The sequence below is a fragment of the Oncorhynchus keta genome, unplaced genomic scaffold, assembly GCF_023373465.1.
Source record: "Oncorhynchus keta strain PuntledgeMale-10-30-2019 unplaced genomic scaffold, Oket_V2 Un_contig_2225_pilon_pilon, whole genome shotgun sequence".
Classification (NCBI taxonomy): Eukaryota; Metazoa; Chordata; class Actinopteri; order Salmoniformes; family Salmonidae; genus Oncorhynchus; species Oncorhynchus keta.
The window spans coordinates 20,332-40,304 of record NW_026282824.1 but is presented as its reverse complement, the minus strand read 5'-3'; the positions used below and the strand labels follow the sequence as shown (position 1 = coordinate 40,304).

At 42.8% G+C, this 19,973-nt stretch overlaps 1 protein-coding gene and 2 long non-coding RNA genes across 31 annotated transcripts; 1 reads left to right on the top strand and 2 right to left on the bottom strand.

Moving 5' to 3' along the window:
- Positions 1 to 1,069: 1,069 nt before the first annotated feature.
- Positions 1,070 to 2,299, bottom strand: LOC127921381 (uncharacterized). Of its 29 annotated transcripts, XR_008108857.1 has the most exons (7): positions 2,158 to 2,299; positions 1,979 to 2,111; positions 1,887 to 1,932; positions 1,742 to 1,787; positions 1,556 to 1,647; positions 1,312 to 1,449; positions 1,070 to 1,219 (listed from the first exon to the last, which is right to left on the bottom strand). It is a non-coding gene; the product is annotated as an uncharacterized LOC127921381 (long non-coding RNA). The 29 variants fall into 29 exon arrangements; XR_008108835.1 differs by having other exon boundaries at positions 1,696 to 1,787; positions 1,887 to 2,111; XR_008108852.1 differs by having other exon boundaries at positions 1,312 to 1,403; positions 1,696 to 1,787; positions 1,887 to 2,111.
- Positions 2,300 to 7,984: 5,685 nt separating this feature from the next.
- cmc1 (C-x(9)-C motif containing 1) lies at positions 7,985 to 19,427 on the bottom strand. The gene is made up of 4 exons (XM_052505090.1): positions 19,263 to 19,427; positions 18,541 to 18,633; positions 10,569 to 10,659; positions 7,985 to 8,913 (listed from the first exon to the last, which is right to left on the bottom strand). The coding sequence occupies exons 1-4, from the start codon at positions 19,279 to 19,281 to the stop codon at positions 8,793 to 8,795; spliced, it is 324 nt and encodes a 107-aa protein (XP_052361050.1). The 5' UTR covers positions 19,282 to 19,427; the 3' UTR covers positions 7,985 to 8,792.
- LOC127921380 (uncharacterized) lies at positions 11,404 to 12,231 on the top strand. Its single transcript, XR_008108831.1, has 3 exons — positions 11,404 to 11,479; positions 11,531 to 11,859; positions 11,907 to 12,231. It is a non-coding gene; the product is annotated as an uncharacterized LOC127921380 (long non-coding RNA).
- Positions 19,428 to 19,973: the final 546 nt, after the last annotated feature.

The window sequence follows — 19,973 nt, the reverse complement described above, 5'->3', positions numbered from 1 at the left end:
GCTCCTAGAGTCCAGCTTTACACCACTCCAGAGAACGTGTTTCCACTGCTCCAGAGCCCGATGGCTGTGAGCTTTACACCACTCCAGAGAACGTGTTTCCACTGCTCCTAGAGTCCAGCTTTACACCACTCCAGAGAACGTGTTTCCACTGCTCCTAGAGACCAGCTTTACACCACTCCAGAGAACGTGTTTCCACTGCTCCAAGAGTCCAGCTTTACACCACTCCAGAGAACGTGTTTCCACTGCTCCTAGAGTCCAGCTTTACACCACTCCAGAGAACGCGTTTCCACTGCTCCAGAGCCCGATGGCCGTGAGCTTTACACCACTCCAGAGAACGTGTTTCCACTGCTCCAGAGCCCGATGGCCGTGAGCTTTACACCACTCCAGAGAACGTGTTTCCACTGCTCCAGAGCCCGATGGCCGTGAGCTTTACACCACTCCAGAGAACGTGTTTCCACTGCTCCAGAGCCCGATGGCCGTGAGCTTTACACCACTCCAGCTGAGGCTTGGTATTGCGCATGGTGATGTATAGGCTTATGTGAGGCTGCTCTGCCATGGAAACACATTTCATAAAGCTCCCGACAAAAAGTTGTGTTGACGTTGCTTCCAGAGGCAGTTTGGAACTCGGTAGTGAGTGTTGACAGTTTGGAACTCGGTAGTGAGTGTTGCTACCGAGGAAAGACGATTTTTATGCACAACGCGGTTCAGCACTCGGGTGGTCCCGTTCTGTGAACTTATGTGGCCTACCACTTCGCGGCTGAGCCGTTGTTGCTCCTAGACGTTTCCACTTCACAATAACAGCACTTACAGTTGACCTGGGGGGGCAGCTCTAGCAGGGCAGAAATTACAAACTGACTTTTAGGAAAGGTGGCACCCTGTGACGGTGTCACGTTGAAAGTCACTTGAGTTCTTCATGAAGGCCATTCCACTGCCAATGTTTGTCTATGGAGATTGCATGGCTGTGTGCTTGATTTTATACACCTGTCAACAACGGGTGTGGCTGAAATCCACTAATTTAAAGGGGTGTCCACATGCTTTTGTGTGTGTGTGTGTGTATATATAGTGTATCATGGCAAATAAGCATTGCAGAAATCCCCTGAAATATAAAGGCCTTTAACCCAGTACTGCTACCGACAAGTTCTGGTGGGCTTGCGGGCCAAATCCACACCTAACCTGGAACCAAGTTCTGGTGGGCTTACGGGCCAAATCCACACCTAACCTGCTACCAAGTTCTGGTGGGCTTACGGGCCAAATCCACACCTAACCTGCTACCAAGTTCTGGTGGGCTTACGGGCCAAATCCACACCTAACCTGGAACCAAGTTCTGGTGGGCTTACGGGCCAAATCCACACCTAACCTGGTACCAAGTTCTGGTGGGCTTACGGGCCAAATCCACACCTAACCTGCTACCAAGTTCTGGTGGGCTTACGGGCCAAATCCACACCTAACCTGGAACCAAGTTCTGGTGGGCTTGCTTAACCTGGACCAAGGGCCTGGTACCAAGTTCAAATCCACACCTAACCTGCTACCAAGTTCTGGGCTGGGCCAAATTAACCTGGAACCAAGTTCTGGTGGGTTTACGGGCCAAATCCACACCTAACCTGCTACCACGTTCTGGTGGGCTTACGGGCCAAATCCACACCTAACCTGGAACCAAGTTCTGGTGGGTTTACGGGGGCCAAATCCACACCTAACCTGCTACCACGTTCTGGTGGGTTTACGGGCCAAATCCACACCTAACCTGGAACCAAGTTCTGGTGGGTTTACGGGCCAAATCCACACCTAACCTGGAACCAAGTTCTGGTGGGCTTACGGGCTTACCAAGGGTGGGCTTAAATCCACACCTAACCTGGAACCAAGTTCTGGTGGGCTTACCCACACCTAACCTGGAACCAAGTTCTGGTGGGCTTACGGGCCAAATCCACACCTAACCTGCTACCAAGTTCTGGTGGGTTTACGGGCCAAATCCACACCTAACCTGGAACCAAGTTCTGGTGGGCTTACGGGCCAAATCCACACCTAACCTGGTACCAAGTTCTGGTGGGCTTACGGGCCAAATCCACACCATACCTGGTACCAAGTTCTGGTGGGCTTACGGGCCAAATCCACACCTAACCTGGTACCAAGTTCTGGTGGGCTTACGGGCCAAATCCACACCATACCTGGTATCTTCACATCAAAATGAATCTTTATTTCCAAATTACTCACTTTTTTCCCAATGATTATGGTTCAGCTATTCTGCTTTGAAGTCAATGTAAGTAGGGCTTGTCTTTTACACCAAAACCATGTCAATACAATATATATATATATATGAAAGAGGTGTTGTGTTATGGGAAGCACATTTAATCATATGAGAGTTGGTGTGCAGTAGATGTACAGTCTTGTTTCTTGTGAGATGGTAATCTACTAGGTCAGTGGGGCACGCAAGATTTGGCCCCCTATTCTCTATATTAGTGCACTTACCCGGGTTAAAAAAGTAGTTCACTATGAAGGGGATAGTGTGCCGTTTGGGAGGTGCTGAGATCCATGTAGAGTCGTGTACAGTATGTTTTGAAGTGTTTCTGCCGGGCTGAGTTGAGTTCACTCCCGTGTGTTTTTTTTTTTTAAGAGGCGTCCTAATATAGAAGAAGCGTCTCCATGGATACAAAGGGGAAATGTCATGTGACTTCCTGTCTTGTCTGGGGGAAGAAAAAAAAAGGGGGCCACGATGTTAAAAGGGATTATTTCTCTGACCTCCGTTTTCTCCTTCAGTCCCTTTACAATTGTGATCAATGATTTATTTATATTTTAAATTTGTTTTAAACCAAACGTTATTTTACAGCAGTTGTTTCATAACTCACTCCTGTAAAAGATTTGCAGACCACAATGCAATGTACAGTAGATAACAATTATATTTTAGAACCTACCGCTGTTTGTAAATATGATTTAAATGAAATAAATGATTTGCATGTGGATGTCTTTTCACTACTTCATATCCTGTGTTTTAAGATTCTACATCATTTTTTTTTTTTTTTTTTGTGATACACAAATATTGTGGACTGCCAGTGAGTAATACTTTATTGACTGGTTAAAAAACGGGTTGGATAAAGATCACGCTATTTATGCTAATGTGTGAATAAAGGCGTTCTCACTCACCATCTATTTTTGTGCAACGGATAACTGACCAACCTGAAGAGCAGCACACGCAAGTTGCCCGTTTTTTCTTAAACCCACTCCGATAATATCCTTTGTAGTTAGAGAGGAGAGAGGTTCTGTCTCGGAGACTAAAATAGTTCCGTCAGAGAAGAGCAGGGAAAACGTCGAGCCAGTGTATCTATATGATAAAATACAGGAAGTGACCCCATCACACATACTGTAGTTATTCCAGTCCAACACTGAGACCTATTTCAGTTATACCAAGTACTGTAATATAACGAGTGATGGTAGAGTAGTGCATATGTGAGTGCCCAACAATACATACAAATCATTTTTATTTTTAAGCTATCAATAGTTCTACATGAGCGACATGAGATCAGATTGTGTCTCGGCATCAGACACCCCACCATCCACATCTCCAGTTATAGACTGACTGGCTCAGATACAGTACAGTTTTTCACATAGTTGTAGGTACAGTGGGTATCAGAAGTATCCCCCCCTTGTTCTTCTATCATGGATACTGATGATTGGCTAGCTATTATTCACCCCCCCCCCCCTAGGATTTCTTCCCATTTTGCTGCGTTGCCACGACGGATTAATAACAGATTTAATTGTGATTTTTTTTTTTTATAAAAAAAAAATATCATTTGATCGGCACAAAATTCTCCATAAAGTCAAAGTGAAAAGAATTCTACAAATATATTTACAGATGAAGACACATTTTTATAGCTAACCAATATTAGTTGCTTAAGTATACACCCCCTTTTGTTTAGGCCTCAATTTAGTACAGGAATAAAAATGTGTCTTTACAAATCACATAAATGACATGGACTCTGTCTGGAATAATACAACGTGCAACACCTGGAAGGTCCCTCCAGTCAAGTGTTGAATTTCAAGCACAGATTCAACTCAAAAAGACCAAAGAGAGCTTTTCAAAAGCCTCAGAGAAAAGAGCAGTGATTGGTGGATGGGTAACAAGAACCAATCACAGCGTGGTCAAGTGAATCATTATTCTGTGGATGATGTATTACATCACCCAGACACCGAGATAGTGATCCTTCTGAGCTGCAGGACGCGAAGGAAACTGCCTCGGGGGATGTTGTCATGATGATTTTTAAAACACTTGGTTCTGTGACCCATACGATTAAAAAAAACAGCTCTAGAGTTCAATGGCTGGGATGGGAGAAAACTGAGGATGGGATCGACAACATTGTAGTGACTCCAAAAGGAATATAGTTGTCGGTCTTATGTTTGGGGAAAATCCACGTCACCACTGAGTAACTGCCTCCTTATTTTCAAGCATGGTGATGGCTGCATCATGTTATGGGTGGCAGGGTAGCCTAGTGGTTAGTGTTGGACTAGTAACCGGAAGGGTGCAAGTTCAAACCCCCGAGCTGACAAGGTACAAATCTGTCGTTCTGCCCCTGAACACTGTTCCTAGGCCGTCATTGAAAATAAGAATTTGTTCTTAACTGACTTGCCTAGTTAAATAAAGGTAAAATATATATATATTTTTTGTAAGTATGCTTAACGTCAGCTAAGACAGGAGTTTTTCAGGATAAAAATAAATGGGATGAGCTAAGCACAGACAAAATCCTAGAGGATAACCTTGTTCAGTCTGCTTTCCACCAGACACTTGGGAGATGAATTCACCTTTCAGCAGGACAATAACCTTAAACACAAGGCCAAATCTACACTGGAGTTCCTTACCAAGAAAATGTGAATTTTAGCCAAGTTACAGTTTTGACTTAAATCTGCTTGAAAATATATGGCAAGACTTATAAAATGCTGTCTAACCATGATACCCAACATCTTGACAAGAGCTTGAAGAATTTTGAAAAGAATAACGGACAAATATTGCACAATCCAGGTGTGGAAAACTCAATAATAAATCCCGATTCTGTTCTGACTCGAGTTAAACTCTTAAATGGAATGCAATTCCCTTTTATGCCTTCATAAATTTATAAACAATGTATAAATTGATAAGAACTATTGATAAAACCTTGGTAAATGAGTAATCAATTTGCATAAAGCGATTGTAAATATACATATCAATTGTTTTAGATTAGTTTTCCTTATGATCCCTGGAGACGAATGCGAAACCAGCCATATGTATGGAAGCCAAACTGAAAATCATATCACGTGTATTGCGGTCCCTTTTATACTGTGAAATAGGATATAAATACTTTCGCCATTACTTGTTTTAATTTTATGATGTGCCCTCATCATTTGCATGGATGCAATGTGGACATCCAAGCTACATGTTTCTGTAGGGCTCAACCTGCCGAGTTGTGTTTGCGCTTTCGAATGTCTTGATTTATGACCGGGCTTTTCTCCGTTTTATTTTACAATTTGTATCATGTTAAATATTAGCGAATATCGAGAGCCACGTCAGTAATACCCACATACATTAAAACAAATTAAATCATTCCATTCCGTTAACATTGTATTTACTCTGTCACGTCCTTGTAAGTTGTTCCTGGGCGTCGTTAGAGTTAGTGGATGACATTAGACTAACGTTGTGTGGATGACATTAGACTAACGTTGTGTGGATGACATTAGACTAACGTTGTGTGGATGACATTAGACTAACGTTGTGTGGATGACATTAGACTAACGTTGTGTGGATGACATTAGACTAACGTTGTGTGGATGACATTAGACTAACGTTGTGTGGATGACATTAGACTAACGTTGTGTGGATGACATTAGACTAACGTTGTGTAATGATTTGGGACGTGGAGCCTACTGAATCATTACGGACCTCACGTAGCGTAACAGGTTAAACCTGGAGCCTGGCAGCTCGGTTCACCGCGGCTGTGGTCATACAGTTCTATTAGTGAGGATCCGGGTAGATTTATAGGACTATTGTTCAACCTCTATTGTACACTTTTCACCACCTTCCGATATTTTATGGATTAAACTTGAATACGACATTTCAGGATTAATTCAACCACTATTTTTTATTTATCAACATATTTCGCGCGTAAAGCCTCTCCAAAACGTGTTTTTATTTATATATACACGCATACTTTCCTAAACCTAAAATGTGCCGAAATAATCTTGAAGATCAAGGGTATTTTTAAATCTATTAGTTGGTCCTGAAACGGAAGCGAATATGAATAGATGGGTTTTTTCCCCTTGATTCCTGTATTCTGACCCCGTTCTCTCCATGTATTCTAGTGTCTGTCAACTAAATTCTAATTCAAATTGCAAACCGTATTTAAAAGGATGGCTAAGATAAATGTACTGAAAACTCTTATTGAATGAAAACTCCACGAAAAAATAAATAAATCTATTGGACACCAAGTGGGAGGGTTTTCAGCGGTTGAATGAAATGTATTCAGAGTGCGCACGTTCTGCTACTGTGTATAAAGGCATGAATTCCTATATCGAGATCGGCCCTTTAGAGACTTTCCCAGAAAGACTCCCAGCTGTAGTCGCTGCTAAAGGTGTTTCTGACGTGTATTGACTCAGGGGAGTGAATAGTTATCTAAATCAAAAATATATAGTAGGGGTTTTCTTCATTAATATTTCAAGAAAATAAAAAAAAATCACTTTCACAGAATATTTTCTGTAGATCATTGACAAAAAAAAAATAACAATGAAATCCATTTTAATCCCACTTCGTGAAGAAATCCAAGGGGATGAATACTGATGATGGGCAGATATCATGTGTGATATTTCATGAACAATCGTCTCACTTGGGTGAGACTACTACTGATGATGGGCCCTGCCACGGCTATTCCAGTCTGGTGATATCCCTGCCATGTGTGTTGCTATTCCAGTTTCATGAACAAACACTGGAAATGGGCCCTCACTTTGTGTTGCTATTCCAGTCTGGTAGCGCACAGCGTCAGGCTCGTATGACAGCCGAACACTGGAAATGGGCCCTGCCACGGCTCGTTGTGTTGCTATTCCAGTCTGGTAGCGCACAGCGTCAGGCTCGTATGACAGCCGAACACTGGAAATGGGCCCTGCCACGGCTCGTTGTGTTGCTATTCCAGTCTGGTAGCGCACAGCGTCAGGCTCGTATGAATACAATGAATAGAGATTAACACATGTAATATAAACATGGTAGATGAGATCTGGGTGAGAGTCAGCGAACCACAAAACTGTATAAATCAAGGCTGTGTGGAGGTACGACAGTCACAAGCCTTAAGTGACTCAGTAATAAGACTTCAAATAGGTATTTCAAGGGACATCGAGAAAAAAAACAAACGTGTGATTGTGAACCTGGAAGTCATTCGTTGTGACACCTGTATGGTTTAGAAAGCAGAAGTCACAACACACACAGAGAGGAGGGTACAACACACACACACACACACAGAGAGGAGGGTACAACACACACACACACACACAGAGGAGGGTACAACACACACACACACACACACAGAGAGAGAGGAGGGTACAACACACACACACACAGAGAGGCTGTTTGTCTTTTATTTATATGTACGTTAAAACACAATGTCAAGTCAAATGTTATATTTTAAAAATCAGACTTTTTTTTTTTTTTTTACAACAACTCTACCCATAATGCTTCACCGGTCATCACACCAGTAGTTACGGCAACTCACCGGTGAATCCTAATTACGGGACAGAGCCTCTATACGCAGTATCAATCTGGTGTATAATTACGAACCTTCCGGAACATTCTCATAGTGGAGGATGTTTGGGATGTCAACACCTTGAATATTATTCATGTACTTTGGACAGGTCTTATATCATTGGAATCAATCTCACTCTGGACAGTATTGGTTGCTAACAAACTCAACATGAAAACGCTTCCAAGGCATTGACAGAAATAATTATTCATAAATATACAAACTGCAGAGCAGACAGACAGCATCAACAACAAAACTTTATTGATCATTCTGAAATAGGAGGAACAGTGTGATTTTCCATCCTGACTGATCAGATCAACTAGAGAGACTCTGTTGAGGACAGTGTGATTTTCCATCCTGACTGTTAGATCAGATCAACTAGAGAGACTCTGTTGAGGACAGTGTGATTTTCCATCCTGACTGTTAGATCAGATCAACTAGAGAGACTCTGTTGAGGACAGTGTGATTTTCCATCCTGACTGTTAGATCAGATCAACTAGAGAGACTCTGTTGAGGACAGTGTGATTTTCCATCCTGACTGTTAGATCAGATCAACTAGAGAGACTCTGTTGAGGACAGTGTGATTTTCCATCCTGACTGTTAGATCAGATCAACTAGAGAGACTCTGTTGAGGACAGTGTGATTTTCCATCCTGACTGTTAGATCAGATCAACTAGAGAGACTCTGTTGAGGACAGTGTGATTTGTTGAGGACACGTATCTGTAAGAGATTCCTTTTCCCTACATACAGGTGAACGGAGGCCTTTAGACACACCTTGCCAACCAGCCTCGTAGTCGTTACACAGGTCACTTAGGGCCTAGGATGTCCTCCTGTCTCCTGCCCCTTCGTTGATCTAGTTCTTCCCGTTGGGGCAATGAGCACCCCGAACCGGATGTACAATACACACACTGTAAAGCCCCGTGAGTAGCCCTCACTCCCCCTGCCACCCTCCGTGACCCCTAGCCCCTGCTACCAAACCAATCCTGTAGATCTGAGAGGATTGGACAGGTGGAAGCAACATGTTCAGGGGGTCAGGGGTCAATTTGGAACCTACATGCTGGTTGGTAGTTTTTGTGAGCGGTTCTTAGCCGCCACCCCGGTCCTCTGGAACTCCAGCTTCTCCTTGATGTACTCCTGCTTGCACTCCTCGAAGAACGCAGAGTCTCTGTAGCTGAGAGAGAGTGGTGAACAGAAGACTGTTATCATTAGAACACTGAGTCCTGTAGCTGGCAGTTATCATTAGAACACTGAGTCATCATTAGAACACTTGAGTCAGTCTGTATCATTAGAACACTGGTGAACAAGACAGTTATCATTAGAACACTGAGTCAGTACGAAGAATTAGAACCCAGTACGAACTTATCATTAGACACACTGAACACTGTCAGTACGAACAACAGTTATCATTAGAACACTGAGTCAGTACGAACAACAGTTATCATTAGAACACTGAGTCAGTACGAACAACAGTTATCATTAGAACACTGAGTCAGTACGAACAACAGTTATCATTAGAACACTGAGTCAGTACGAACAACAGTTATCATTAGAACACTGAGTCAGTACGAACGACAGTTATCATTAGAACACTGAGTCAGTACGAACGACAGTTATCATTAGAACACTGAGTCAGTACGAACGACAGTTATCATTAGAACACTGAGTCTGATTATCATTAGAACACTGAGTCAGTAGGTTATTTAGAACACTGAGTCAGGTTATCATTAGAACACTGAGTCAACAACGACAGTTATCATTAGAACACTGAGTCAGTACAGCTTATCATTGAACACTGAGTCAGTACCTGAGTCGACAGTTATCATGAACACTGAGTCAGTACGAACGAACAGTTATCATTAGAACACTGAGTAGTTATCATTAGAACACTGAGTCAGTACTTAACGACAGTTATCATTAGAACACTGAGTCAGTACTTATCAACAGTACTCGACAGTTATCATTAGAACACTGAGTCAGTACGAACAACAGTTATCATTAGAACACTGAGTCAGTACGAACAACAGTTATCATTAGAACACTGAGTCAGTACGAACAACAGTTATCATTAGAACACTGAGTCAGTACGAAACACTGAGTCAGTACTGTAGTTATCATTAGAACACTGAGTCAGTACGAACACAGAACACTGAGTCAGTACGAACGACAGTTATCATTAGAACACTGAGTCAGTACGAACGACAGTTATCATTAGAACACTGAGTCAGTACGAACGACAGTTATCATTAGAACACTGAGTCAGTACGAACGACAGTTATCATTAGAACACTGAGTCAGTACGAACGACAGTTATCATTAGAACACTGAGTCAGTACGAACGACAGTTATCATTAGAACACTGAGTCAGTACGAACGACAGTTATCATTAGAACACTGAGTCAGTAGAACACTGAGTCAGTACGAACAACAGTTATCATTAGAACACTGAGTCAGTACGAACAACAGTTATCATTAGAACACTGAGTCAGTACGAACGACAGTTATCATTAGAACACTGAGTCAGTACGAACGACAGTTATCATTAGAACACTGAGTCAGTACGAACAACAGTTATCATTAGAACACTGAGTCAGTACGAACAACAGTTATCATTAGAACACTGAGTCAGTACGAACAACAGTTATCATTAGAACACTGAGTCAGTACGAACAACAGTTATCATTAGAACACTGAGTCAGTACGAACAACAGTTATCATTAGAACACTGAGTCAGTACGAACAACAGTTATCATTAGAACACTGAGTCAGTACGAACAACAGTTATCATTAGAACACTGAGTCAGTACGAACAACAGTTAGTTGACTCACTGTACGGTCAGACACTCCTTCAGGGCAGCGTTCTGATCCCGACACTTGAACACCATCAGGAAACCAGTCTCTTTACAACAGTGGTTGAACGCTGAAACCAGATAGATGGAAGGAGACACAGATTTAGTCAGTAAATTACCACCATCAGGAAACCAGTCTCTTTACAACAGTGGTTGAACCCTGAAACCAGATAGATGGAAGGAGACACAGATTTAGTCAGTAAATTACCACCATCAGGAAACCAGTCTCTTTACAACAGTGGTTGAACGAGCCAATAGGGCTTTCTATTCACACAGAGGCCATACATATAGAATAGTGCTGAGCCAATAGGGCTTTCTATTCACACAGAGGAGAGGCCATACATATAGAATAGTGCTGAGCCAATAGGGCTTTCTATTCACACAGAGGAGAGGCCATACATATAGAATAGTGCTGAGCCAATAGGGCTTTCTATTCACACAGAGGAGAGGCCATACATATAGAATAGTGCTGAGCCAATAGGGCTTTCTATTCACACAGAGGAGAGGCCATACATATAGAATAGTGCTGAGCCAATAGGGCTTTCTATTCACACAGAGGAGAGGCCATACATATAGAATAGTGCTGAGCCAATAGGGCTTTCTATTCACACAGAGTTCATATAGAATTGCCAATTTTCTATTTTAAAAATCATCAGCCAATAGGTTTTCGATTCACACAGAGTTTTGATAACATAGTGAACATTCCAATTTTCTATTCAAAGAGGCTTTATAAATAGTGAAGCCAATAGGGCTTTCTATTCACACAGAATGACATATAGAACTAGTGCTGAACCAATAGGTCTATTCACACTGAATGACGTACAGAACTCTGTAAACCAACCAGGTCTATCGTTACTCTGAATGACGTACAGAACTCTGTAAACCAACCAGGTCTATCGTTACTTACAATGAATGACATACAGAACTCTGTAAACCAACCAGGTCTATCGTTACTCTGAATGACGTACAGAACTCTGTAAACCAACCAGGTCTATCGTTACTCTGAATGACGTACAGAACTCTGTAAACCAACCAGGTCTATCGTTACTCTGAATGACGTACAGAACTCTGTAAACCAACCAGGTCTATCGTTACTCTGAATGACGTACAGAACTCTGTAAACCAACCAGGTCTATCGTTACTCTGAATGACGTACAGAACTCTGTAAACCAACCAGGTCTATCGTTACTCTGAATGACGTACAGAACTCTGTAAACCAACCAGGTCTATCGTTACTCTGAATGACGTACAGAACTCTGTAAACCAACCAGGTCTATAGTTACTCTGAATGACGTACAGAACTCTGTAAACCAACCAGGTCTATCGTTACTCTGAATGACGTACAGAACTCTGTAAACCAACCAGGTCTATCGTTACTCTGAATGACGTACAGAACTCTGTAAACCAACCAGGTCTATCGTTACTCTGAATGACGTACAGAACTCTGTAAACCAACCAGGTCTATCGTTACTCTGAATGACGTACAGAACTCTGTAAACCAACCAGGTCTATCGTTACTCTGAATGACGTACAGAACTCTGTAAACCAACCAGGTCTATCGTTACTCTGAATGACGTACAGAACTCTGTAAACCAACCAGGTCTATCGTTACTCTGAATGACGTACAGAACTCTGTAAACCAACCAGGTCTATATATATATATATATATATATATATATATATATATATACATACACATATATGATATTGTCTGTCTCTGTCAGGCCCACGTTGGGTAGACATCAACCAGGTCTATAGTTACTCTGAATGACGTACAGAACTCTGTAAACCAACGAGGTCTATATATATATATATATATGATATTGTCTGTCTCTGATATTGTCTAGATATGTCAGGTCCTACTCAGAATGAGTTGAACTCTGTAGACATCAACCAGGTCTATATATATATATATATGATATTGTCTGTCTCTGTCAGGCCCACGTTGGGTAGACATCAACCAGGTCTATAGTTACTCTGAATGACGTACAGAACTCTGTAAACCAACAAGGTCTATATATATATATATATATATATATATATATATGATATTGTCTGTCTCTGTCAGGCCCACGTTGTGTAGATATCAACCAGGTCTATAGTTACTCAGAATGACGTACAGAACTCTGTAAACCAACCAGGTCTATATTGACTCTAAATAACGTACAGAACTCTGTAAACCAACCAGGTCTATATTGACTCTAAATAACGTACAGAACTCTGTAAACCAACCAGGTCTATATTGACTCTAAATAACGTACAGAACTCTGTAAACCAACCAGGTCTATAGTTACGCTGAATGACGTACAGAACTCTGTAAACCAACCAGGTCTATATTGACTCTAAATAACGTACAGAACTCTGTAAACCAACCAGGTCTATAGTTACTCTGAATGACATACAGAACTCTGTGTGTCTCTTTTAGTTTGACCGTAGAAGACACATTTAGGGCTGAGATGTTCAACTTAACAAAGACTCTCCTTTTCTAACCATTTCATTAAAAAAATACATGATGTTTGCCAAAAAGCAGTTGAGACCCTGACAAACAGCTGAGTGCAAAGTGAATCATACAGAGGTGGAGTTGGCCATTAGGCCTAACTGAGTTAGACTACAGAGATTTTCTAAAAACACCAAGATATTCCCTGTCAATCCTTTCTAACTGATATCAAGGTGTTGTGGATGAAAAGGTGCCATTGTGTTGGTGGTGTTAAAGAGGTGCTGAAGGGTCCTGGCCTCGTTTCTTCATGCTGTTAGCCAGACTTTAATTAGCCTTGTCCCCCCCCCCCTCACCCCACCCCCCCCTCACCCCACCCTTGTCTCCAGCATCTCATAAACAATGGAACGCATCCCAAAATGACAATGTATCCTAACCCCTACAAAGTGCACAACCTTTTAGACCAGAGCCTTGCTCAACAGCAGTACACTGTATAGAGAATAGGGTGCCATTTGGGATGTAAACCCATCATAATAATCTCCCTGTTCTGATCAGCGTGATTATCACCACGACTTGCTTTCATCCCAACGCAGGAAAACCTGCAGAAGCAATTTGACGAGGCAGAACAGTGTGACTAATTTAAATCAGCAGAACAGAAACACAGAGGACTGTACTGGGGGGTATCCCATCACACATCAGCAGTCACCCAACACAGTGACTGTGATCTCAGAGGACTGTACTGGGGGGTATCCCATCACACATCAGCAGTCACCCAACACAGTGACTGTGATCTCAGAGGACTGTACTGGGGGGGTATCCCAACACAGTGACTGTGATCTCAGAGGACTGTACTGGGGGGGTATCCCATCACTGACTGTATTCTCAGAGGACTGTACTGGGGGGGTATCCCATCACACATCAGCAGTCACCCAACACAGTGACTGTGATCTCAGAGGACTGTACTGGGGGGTATCCCATCACATCAGCAGTCACCCAACACAGTGACTGTAATCTCAGAGGACTGTACTGGGGGGGTATCCCATCACACATCAGCAGTCACCCAACACAGTGACTGTGATCTCAGAGGACTGTACTGGGGGGGTATCCCATCACACATCAGCAGTCACCCAACACAGTGACTGTAATCTCAGAGGACTGTACTGGGGGGGTATCCCATCACTGACTGTAATCTCAGAGGACTGTACTGGGGGGGTATCCCATCACACATCAGCAGTCACCCAACACAGTGACGGTGATACACTGCCGATTTTGCAGGTTTTCCTACTTACAAAGCATGTAGAGGTCTGTCATTTTTATCATAGGTACACTTCAACTGTGAGAGACGGAATCTAAAACAAATATCCAGAAAATCACACGATTTTTAAGTAATTAGCATTTTATTGCATGACATAAGTATTTGGTATATCAGAAAAGCAGAACTTAATATTTGGTACAGAAACCTTTGTTTGCAATTACAGAGATCATACGTTTCCTGTCGTTCTTGACCAGGTTTGCACACACTGCAGCAGGGATTTTGGCCCACTCCTCCATACAGACCTTCTCCAGATCCTTCAGGTTTCGGGGCTGTCGCTGGGCAATACGGACTTTCAGCTCCCTCCAAAGATGTTCTATTGGGTTCAGGTCTGGAGACTGGCTAGGCCACTCCAGGACCTTGAGACGCTTCTTACGGAGGAGCCACTCCTTAGTTGCCCTGGCTGTGTGTTTCGGGTCGTTGTCATGCTGGAAGACCCAGCCACGACCCATCTTCAATGCTCTTACTGAGGGAAGGAGGTTGTTGGCCAAGATCTCGCGATACATGGCCCCATCCATCCTCCCCTCAATACGGTGCAGTCGTCCTGTCCCCTTTGCAGAAAAGCTTCCCCAAAGAATGATGTTTCCACGTCCATGCTTCACGGTTGGGATGGTGTTCTTGGGGTTGAACTCATCCTTCTTCTTCCTCCAAACACGGCGAGTGGAGTTTAGAACAAAAAGCTCTATTTTTGTCTCATCAGACCACATGACCGTCTCCCATTCCTACTCTGTTTTAGATTCCGTCTCTCACAGTTGAAGTGTACCTATGATAAAAATTACAGACCTCTACATGCTTTGTAAGTAGGAAAACCTGCAAAATCAGCAGTGTATCAAATACTTGTTCTCCCCAATGTATGTGATGAGATACGGAGAGCTGACTGTTCTGAAGTAGCTGATCTAATCAGTGCAGTACTGAGGTCACATGTGACTGTTCTGAAGTAGCTGATCTAATCAGTGCAGTACTAAGGAGTAAGGACAGAACCAGGACAGAACCAGGGCAGAACCAGGGCAGAACCAGGGCAGAACCAGGACAGAACCAGGACAGAACCAGGGCAGAACCAGGACAGAACAGGACAGAACCAGGGCAGAACCAGAGCAAACAGCCACTGCAAGCATCAGTAATACAAATAGAGTAGTATGCAGGCAATACAGCAGCTGGGGCGGAGGTGTGAAAAGGAGGGGGCAGAGAGGAGACCAGAAGGGGATTTCCACAGCCCTGTCACCTCGAGGGCTGTGTCTCTCTGGGCGAGCAGCAGCAGGCGTGCCGCCTCAGAGGATGAAGAGGACAGACTTTAGGCCTAACCACAATCGAAGCACCTCTGCAGCACCAAGAGTTGTTGTTGGGCAATCCCACAGTAACAGAATGATGCAGAGCCGTTTTCACTTTTAAAATGGACGCCAAACAAAAAAACAAATTATTGCTAACTTAAAAAAAAAAAAAAACAATACAACTCTATGCACAATTACTTTTAACGATTTTCAAAAGAATATTTTTACAACAACAAAAAACACATTTACTTGAACAGTGCAGATGTACATTGTAACAGACTGACAGTTTGTGCTGCTGGTGCCCTGCACTGTTCCTCAAGAAAATGTGTTTTTGTAAAAAAAAATATTTAAAAAAATGGTGGAAATTGTTAAAAGTAGTCTTTATGCATCGAGTTGTAATGGTTTGTTTAACTTTGCAATCATTGTTTTTTTTTGTTTGACATACATTTTTTTTAAAGTGAGAAAAAAAAAGTCTCAGCATCTCTCCGTTGCCGTGGAAACGCCCTGCAACAACATTACAGCAGCGACCCCGAGACTCCGTATGGTTAAAAATAATTAACCATGTTGATGCCAGCAGCATAAAGTGAATTTAGAGATGTTAACAAAAACATTTAAACTGCGGTCTGTATCAAGTATCTTCCTGTAAAAAAGGAGAACACGTTTCTATTAGGCCGACGTGTCGAGCTATAACACAATCAGATCAGCAGCCTATACTCCTTATAATAAAGGTACCATTAACAAAAGCTATTTTTTTTTAAAGGCGTTGGGGACACAAAAGAGGAAGTGTATCAAGAGGAATATTCATATTTAAAACACCATATCAGGTTTGGTCGAGATAGAAAATGCCTCGACTGTCTTTTTCTCCCCTTCATCAGGTAATCTACTTCTGACTGGTTTTCAGACCGGGCATGACAGCCAGATGAACGCAACAGAAACAAATATACGCAACAGGGGAGGTATCCATTAATACTCTGTCATGGCTCAGGGCATTAATAGGGCCTTTGCTTGAGCTTGTAACTGGGAAGGTTAGAGACCTCAGCAACCCGACAATGTGTGTAAACAGCGGAGGTGAACTTTGGATATACAGCTGAAGTCAGAAGTTTACAGACACTTAGGTTGGAGTCATTAAACCTCGTTTTTCAACCACTCCACAAGTTTCTTGTTAACAAACTATAGTTTTGGCAAGTCGGTTAGGACATCTACTTCACTGTATCACAATTCCAGTGGGTCAGCAGTTTACATACACGAAGTTGACCTTGCCTTTAAACAGCTTGGAAAATTCCAGAAAATTATGTCATGGCTTTAGAAGCTTCTGCTTGACATTGACATCATTTGAGTCAATTGGAGGTGTACCTGTGGATGTATTCCAAGGCCGACCTTCAAACTCAGTGCCTCTGCTTAACATCATGGGGAAATCAATAGAAATCAGCCCCGACTTCAGCCAAAGACATCAGACATTTTTTTTTTAGACCTCCACAAGTCTGGTTCATCCTTGGGAGAAATTTCCAGACGCCTGAAGGTACCACGTTCATCTGTACAAACAATAGTACGCAAGTATAACCACCATGGGACCACGCAGCCGTCATACCACTCAGGAAGGAGACGCGTTCTGTCTCCTAGAGATGAACGTACTTTGGTGCGAAAAGTGCAAATCATTCTCAGAAAAACAGCAAAGGACCTTGTGAAGATGCTGGAGGAAACAGGTACAAAAGTATCTATATCCACGAGTCCTATATCGACATAACCTGAAAGGCCGCTCAGCAAGGAAGAGGTCACTGCTCCAAACCGCCATAAAAAAAGCCACGCTATGGTTTGCAACTGCACATGGGGACAAAGATCGTAATTTTTGGAGAAATGTCCTCTGCTCTGATGGAACAAAAATAGAACTGTTTGGCCATAACAACCATCATTATGTTTGGAGGAAAAAGGGGGAGGCTTGCAAGCCGAAGAACAACATCCCAACCGTGAAGCACGGGGGTGGCAGCATCATGTTGTGGGGGTGCTTTGCTGCAGGAGGGACTGGTGCACTTCACAAAATAGATGGCATCATGAGGGAGGAAAATTACGTGGATATATTGAAGCAACATCTCAAGACATCGGTCAGGAAGTTAAAGCTTGGTCAAAAATGGGTCTTCCAAATGGACAATGACCCCAAGCATACTTCCAAAGTTGTGGCAAAATGGCTTAAGGACGACAAAGTCAAGGTATTGGAGTGTCCATCACAAAGCCCTGACCTCAATCCTATAGAAAATGTGTGAGCAGAACTGAAAAAAACGTGTGCAAGCAAGGAGGTCTACAAACCTGACTCAGTTACACCAGCTCTGTCAGGAGGAATGGGCCAAAATTCACCCAATTTATTGTGGGAAGCTTGTGGAAGGCTACCCGAAACGTTTGACCCAAGTTAAACAATTTAAAGGCAATGCTAACGAATACTAATTGAGTGTATGTAAACTTCTGACCCACTGGGAATGTGATGAAAGAAATAAAAGCTGAAAGAAATCAGCTTTCTTAAAATAAAGTGGTGATCCTAACTGACCTAAAACAGGACATTTTTACTTGGGATTAAAATGTCAGGGATTATGAAAAACTGAGTTTAAATGCATTTGTCTAAGGTGTATGCAAACTTCCAACTTGAACTGTATCTCTGTGACCATCCTGGGTTCCAGCCCATATAGCCTGGGTTCCAGCCCATATAGCCTGGGTTCCAGCCCATATAGCCTGGGTTCCAGCCCATATAGCCTGGGTTCCAGCCCATATAGCCTGGGTTCCAGCCCATATAGCCTGGGTTCCAGCCCATATAGCCTGGGTTCCAGCCCATATAGCCTGGGTTCCAGCCCATATAGCCTGGGTGCCACAAGACTGTAAACCCGCTGACCTAAAGCCTAAGCATTTGTTCAGGTTCGCTAACACAAGTTTTTATTAAATCTCAGATATTCACCTGTAACCTTTTCAGCACAGAGCTCCTTGGCTTTCTCCCTCACCATCTTGGGGATGAGTACATCCGTCTCAACATGCCTCAGGAAGGGCTCCTCTGAAACAACACACACACACACACACACACACACACACACACACACACACACACACACACACACATATATATAAGTCATAGCTACCCTGCTGTACCAGGGCTAGCATATCCATCAAACTAACTAGCTAAACAGCTAGTTAACAACATCAAGCTCACCCAGTCGTTTCTGAGGACGCAAACAATGAACGTCGAAGATTAAAAGTATAATAGATAAAACATTTGTATGTCAGAAAACATTTTAAAAGAGGTCTACGTAGATAACTCTCTAAATATCCCAAATGACAGCTACGTGACTCGTAGATGAATAAAACTCAGTTATAAGTTCAAGTTTTAATCGGCTACGACACTTGCACCGTTAAAGCTCCCAATCCACCGCTTTACCGACGACGTTTCGATTCGACGAAGATCCGGGGTCGGGATGGAAACGTTTTTGTCGGTGAATTGGGAGCTTTGACAGTGTGCGGCGGGGCCTTCTTGTTGTTCACTAGACGTTGTTAGCCCAGAACATAACGTTATGTTTTTAAAGATGTGCGTATGACCACACACTTTTCTACAGATGCTTTACAACTATACCGATGCCGTAAAAGCGACATAGGAAAACGATACTCAACATATTGTCTATACAATACCTGCTTTGGTTGCTTCCATAATTATCAGCAGTGTTGCTGAATCAAAACATTACAAAACAGAAGCAAAGTGACCTCTCTTCTTTACCACGTTTACTTCCGGGTGCGTCACTCAACTGTGGAACGAACTACAATCCCCACAATTCTCCACAACTCTAAACTACAAAGGGCTTGTTTGAAAGCGTGTACAACTTAAAAACGTGTATTACATTGTCCATCACGCATTAACTGTCAAGTTAAATAATGGTTCAATTATCATCTTTAAATGAGACTGGATCTACCAAGTGAATAAGTCGATGTATTGTCTTCAACAACAAATGAAGAGTTGACAGTGGCAGCTCACCTGACATCCAACAGGCTTTCATCCTCCAGTACTTGGTGTTAACAACTTGGTATAAGATCGAGATAACAACATTCACCGAGAAGTACCTCAGCTTTGACCACAGCCGCATTCAAGGTGGTGCTGGAGTGTCTTCTTCACAGACGCTGTGCCTCATGCTGGATGCTGACCACAGTCACACCTGTGAAGTGGAGGCCCATTGTAGACTCGAGACTGGCAGTCTGGAAGTCACGTGAGGCCCACAGGTGTTTGTGTATCGGTGTCTGGTGTATCTACGACAGGTCTGAAATGTAATGGACGTCACACCTGGACCACCACAACATCAACAGAAGCAGAGGGCCCGTCTGTCTGTCAGGCAGTCAGTCTGTCTGTCT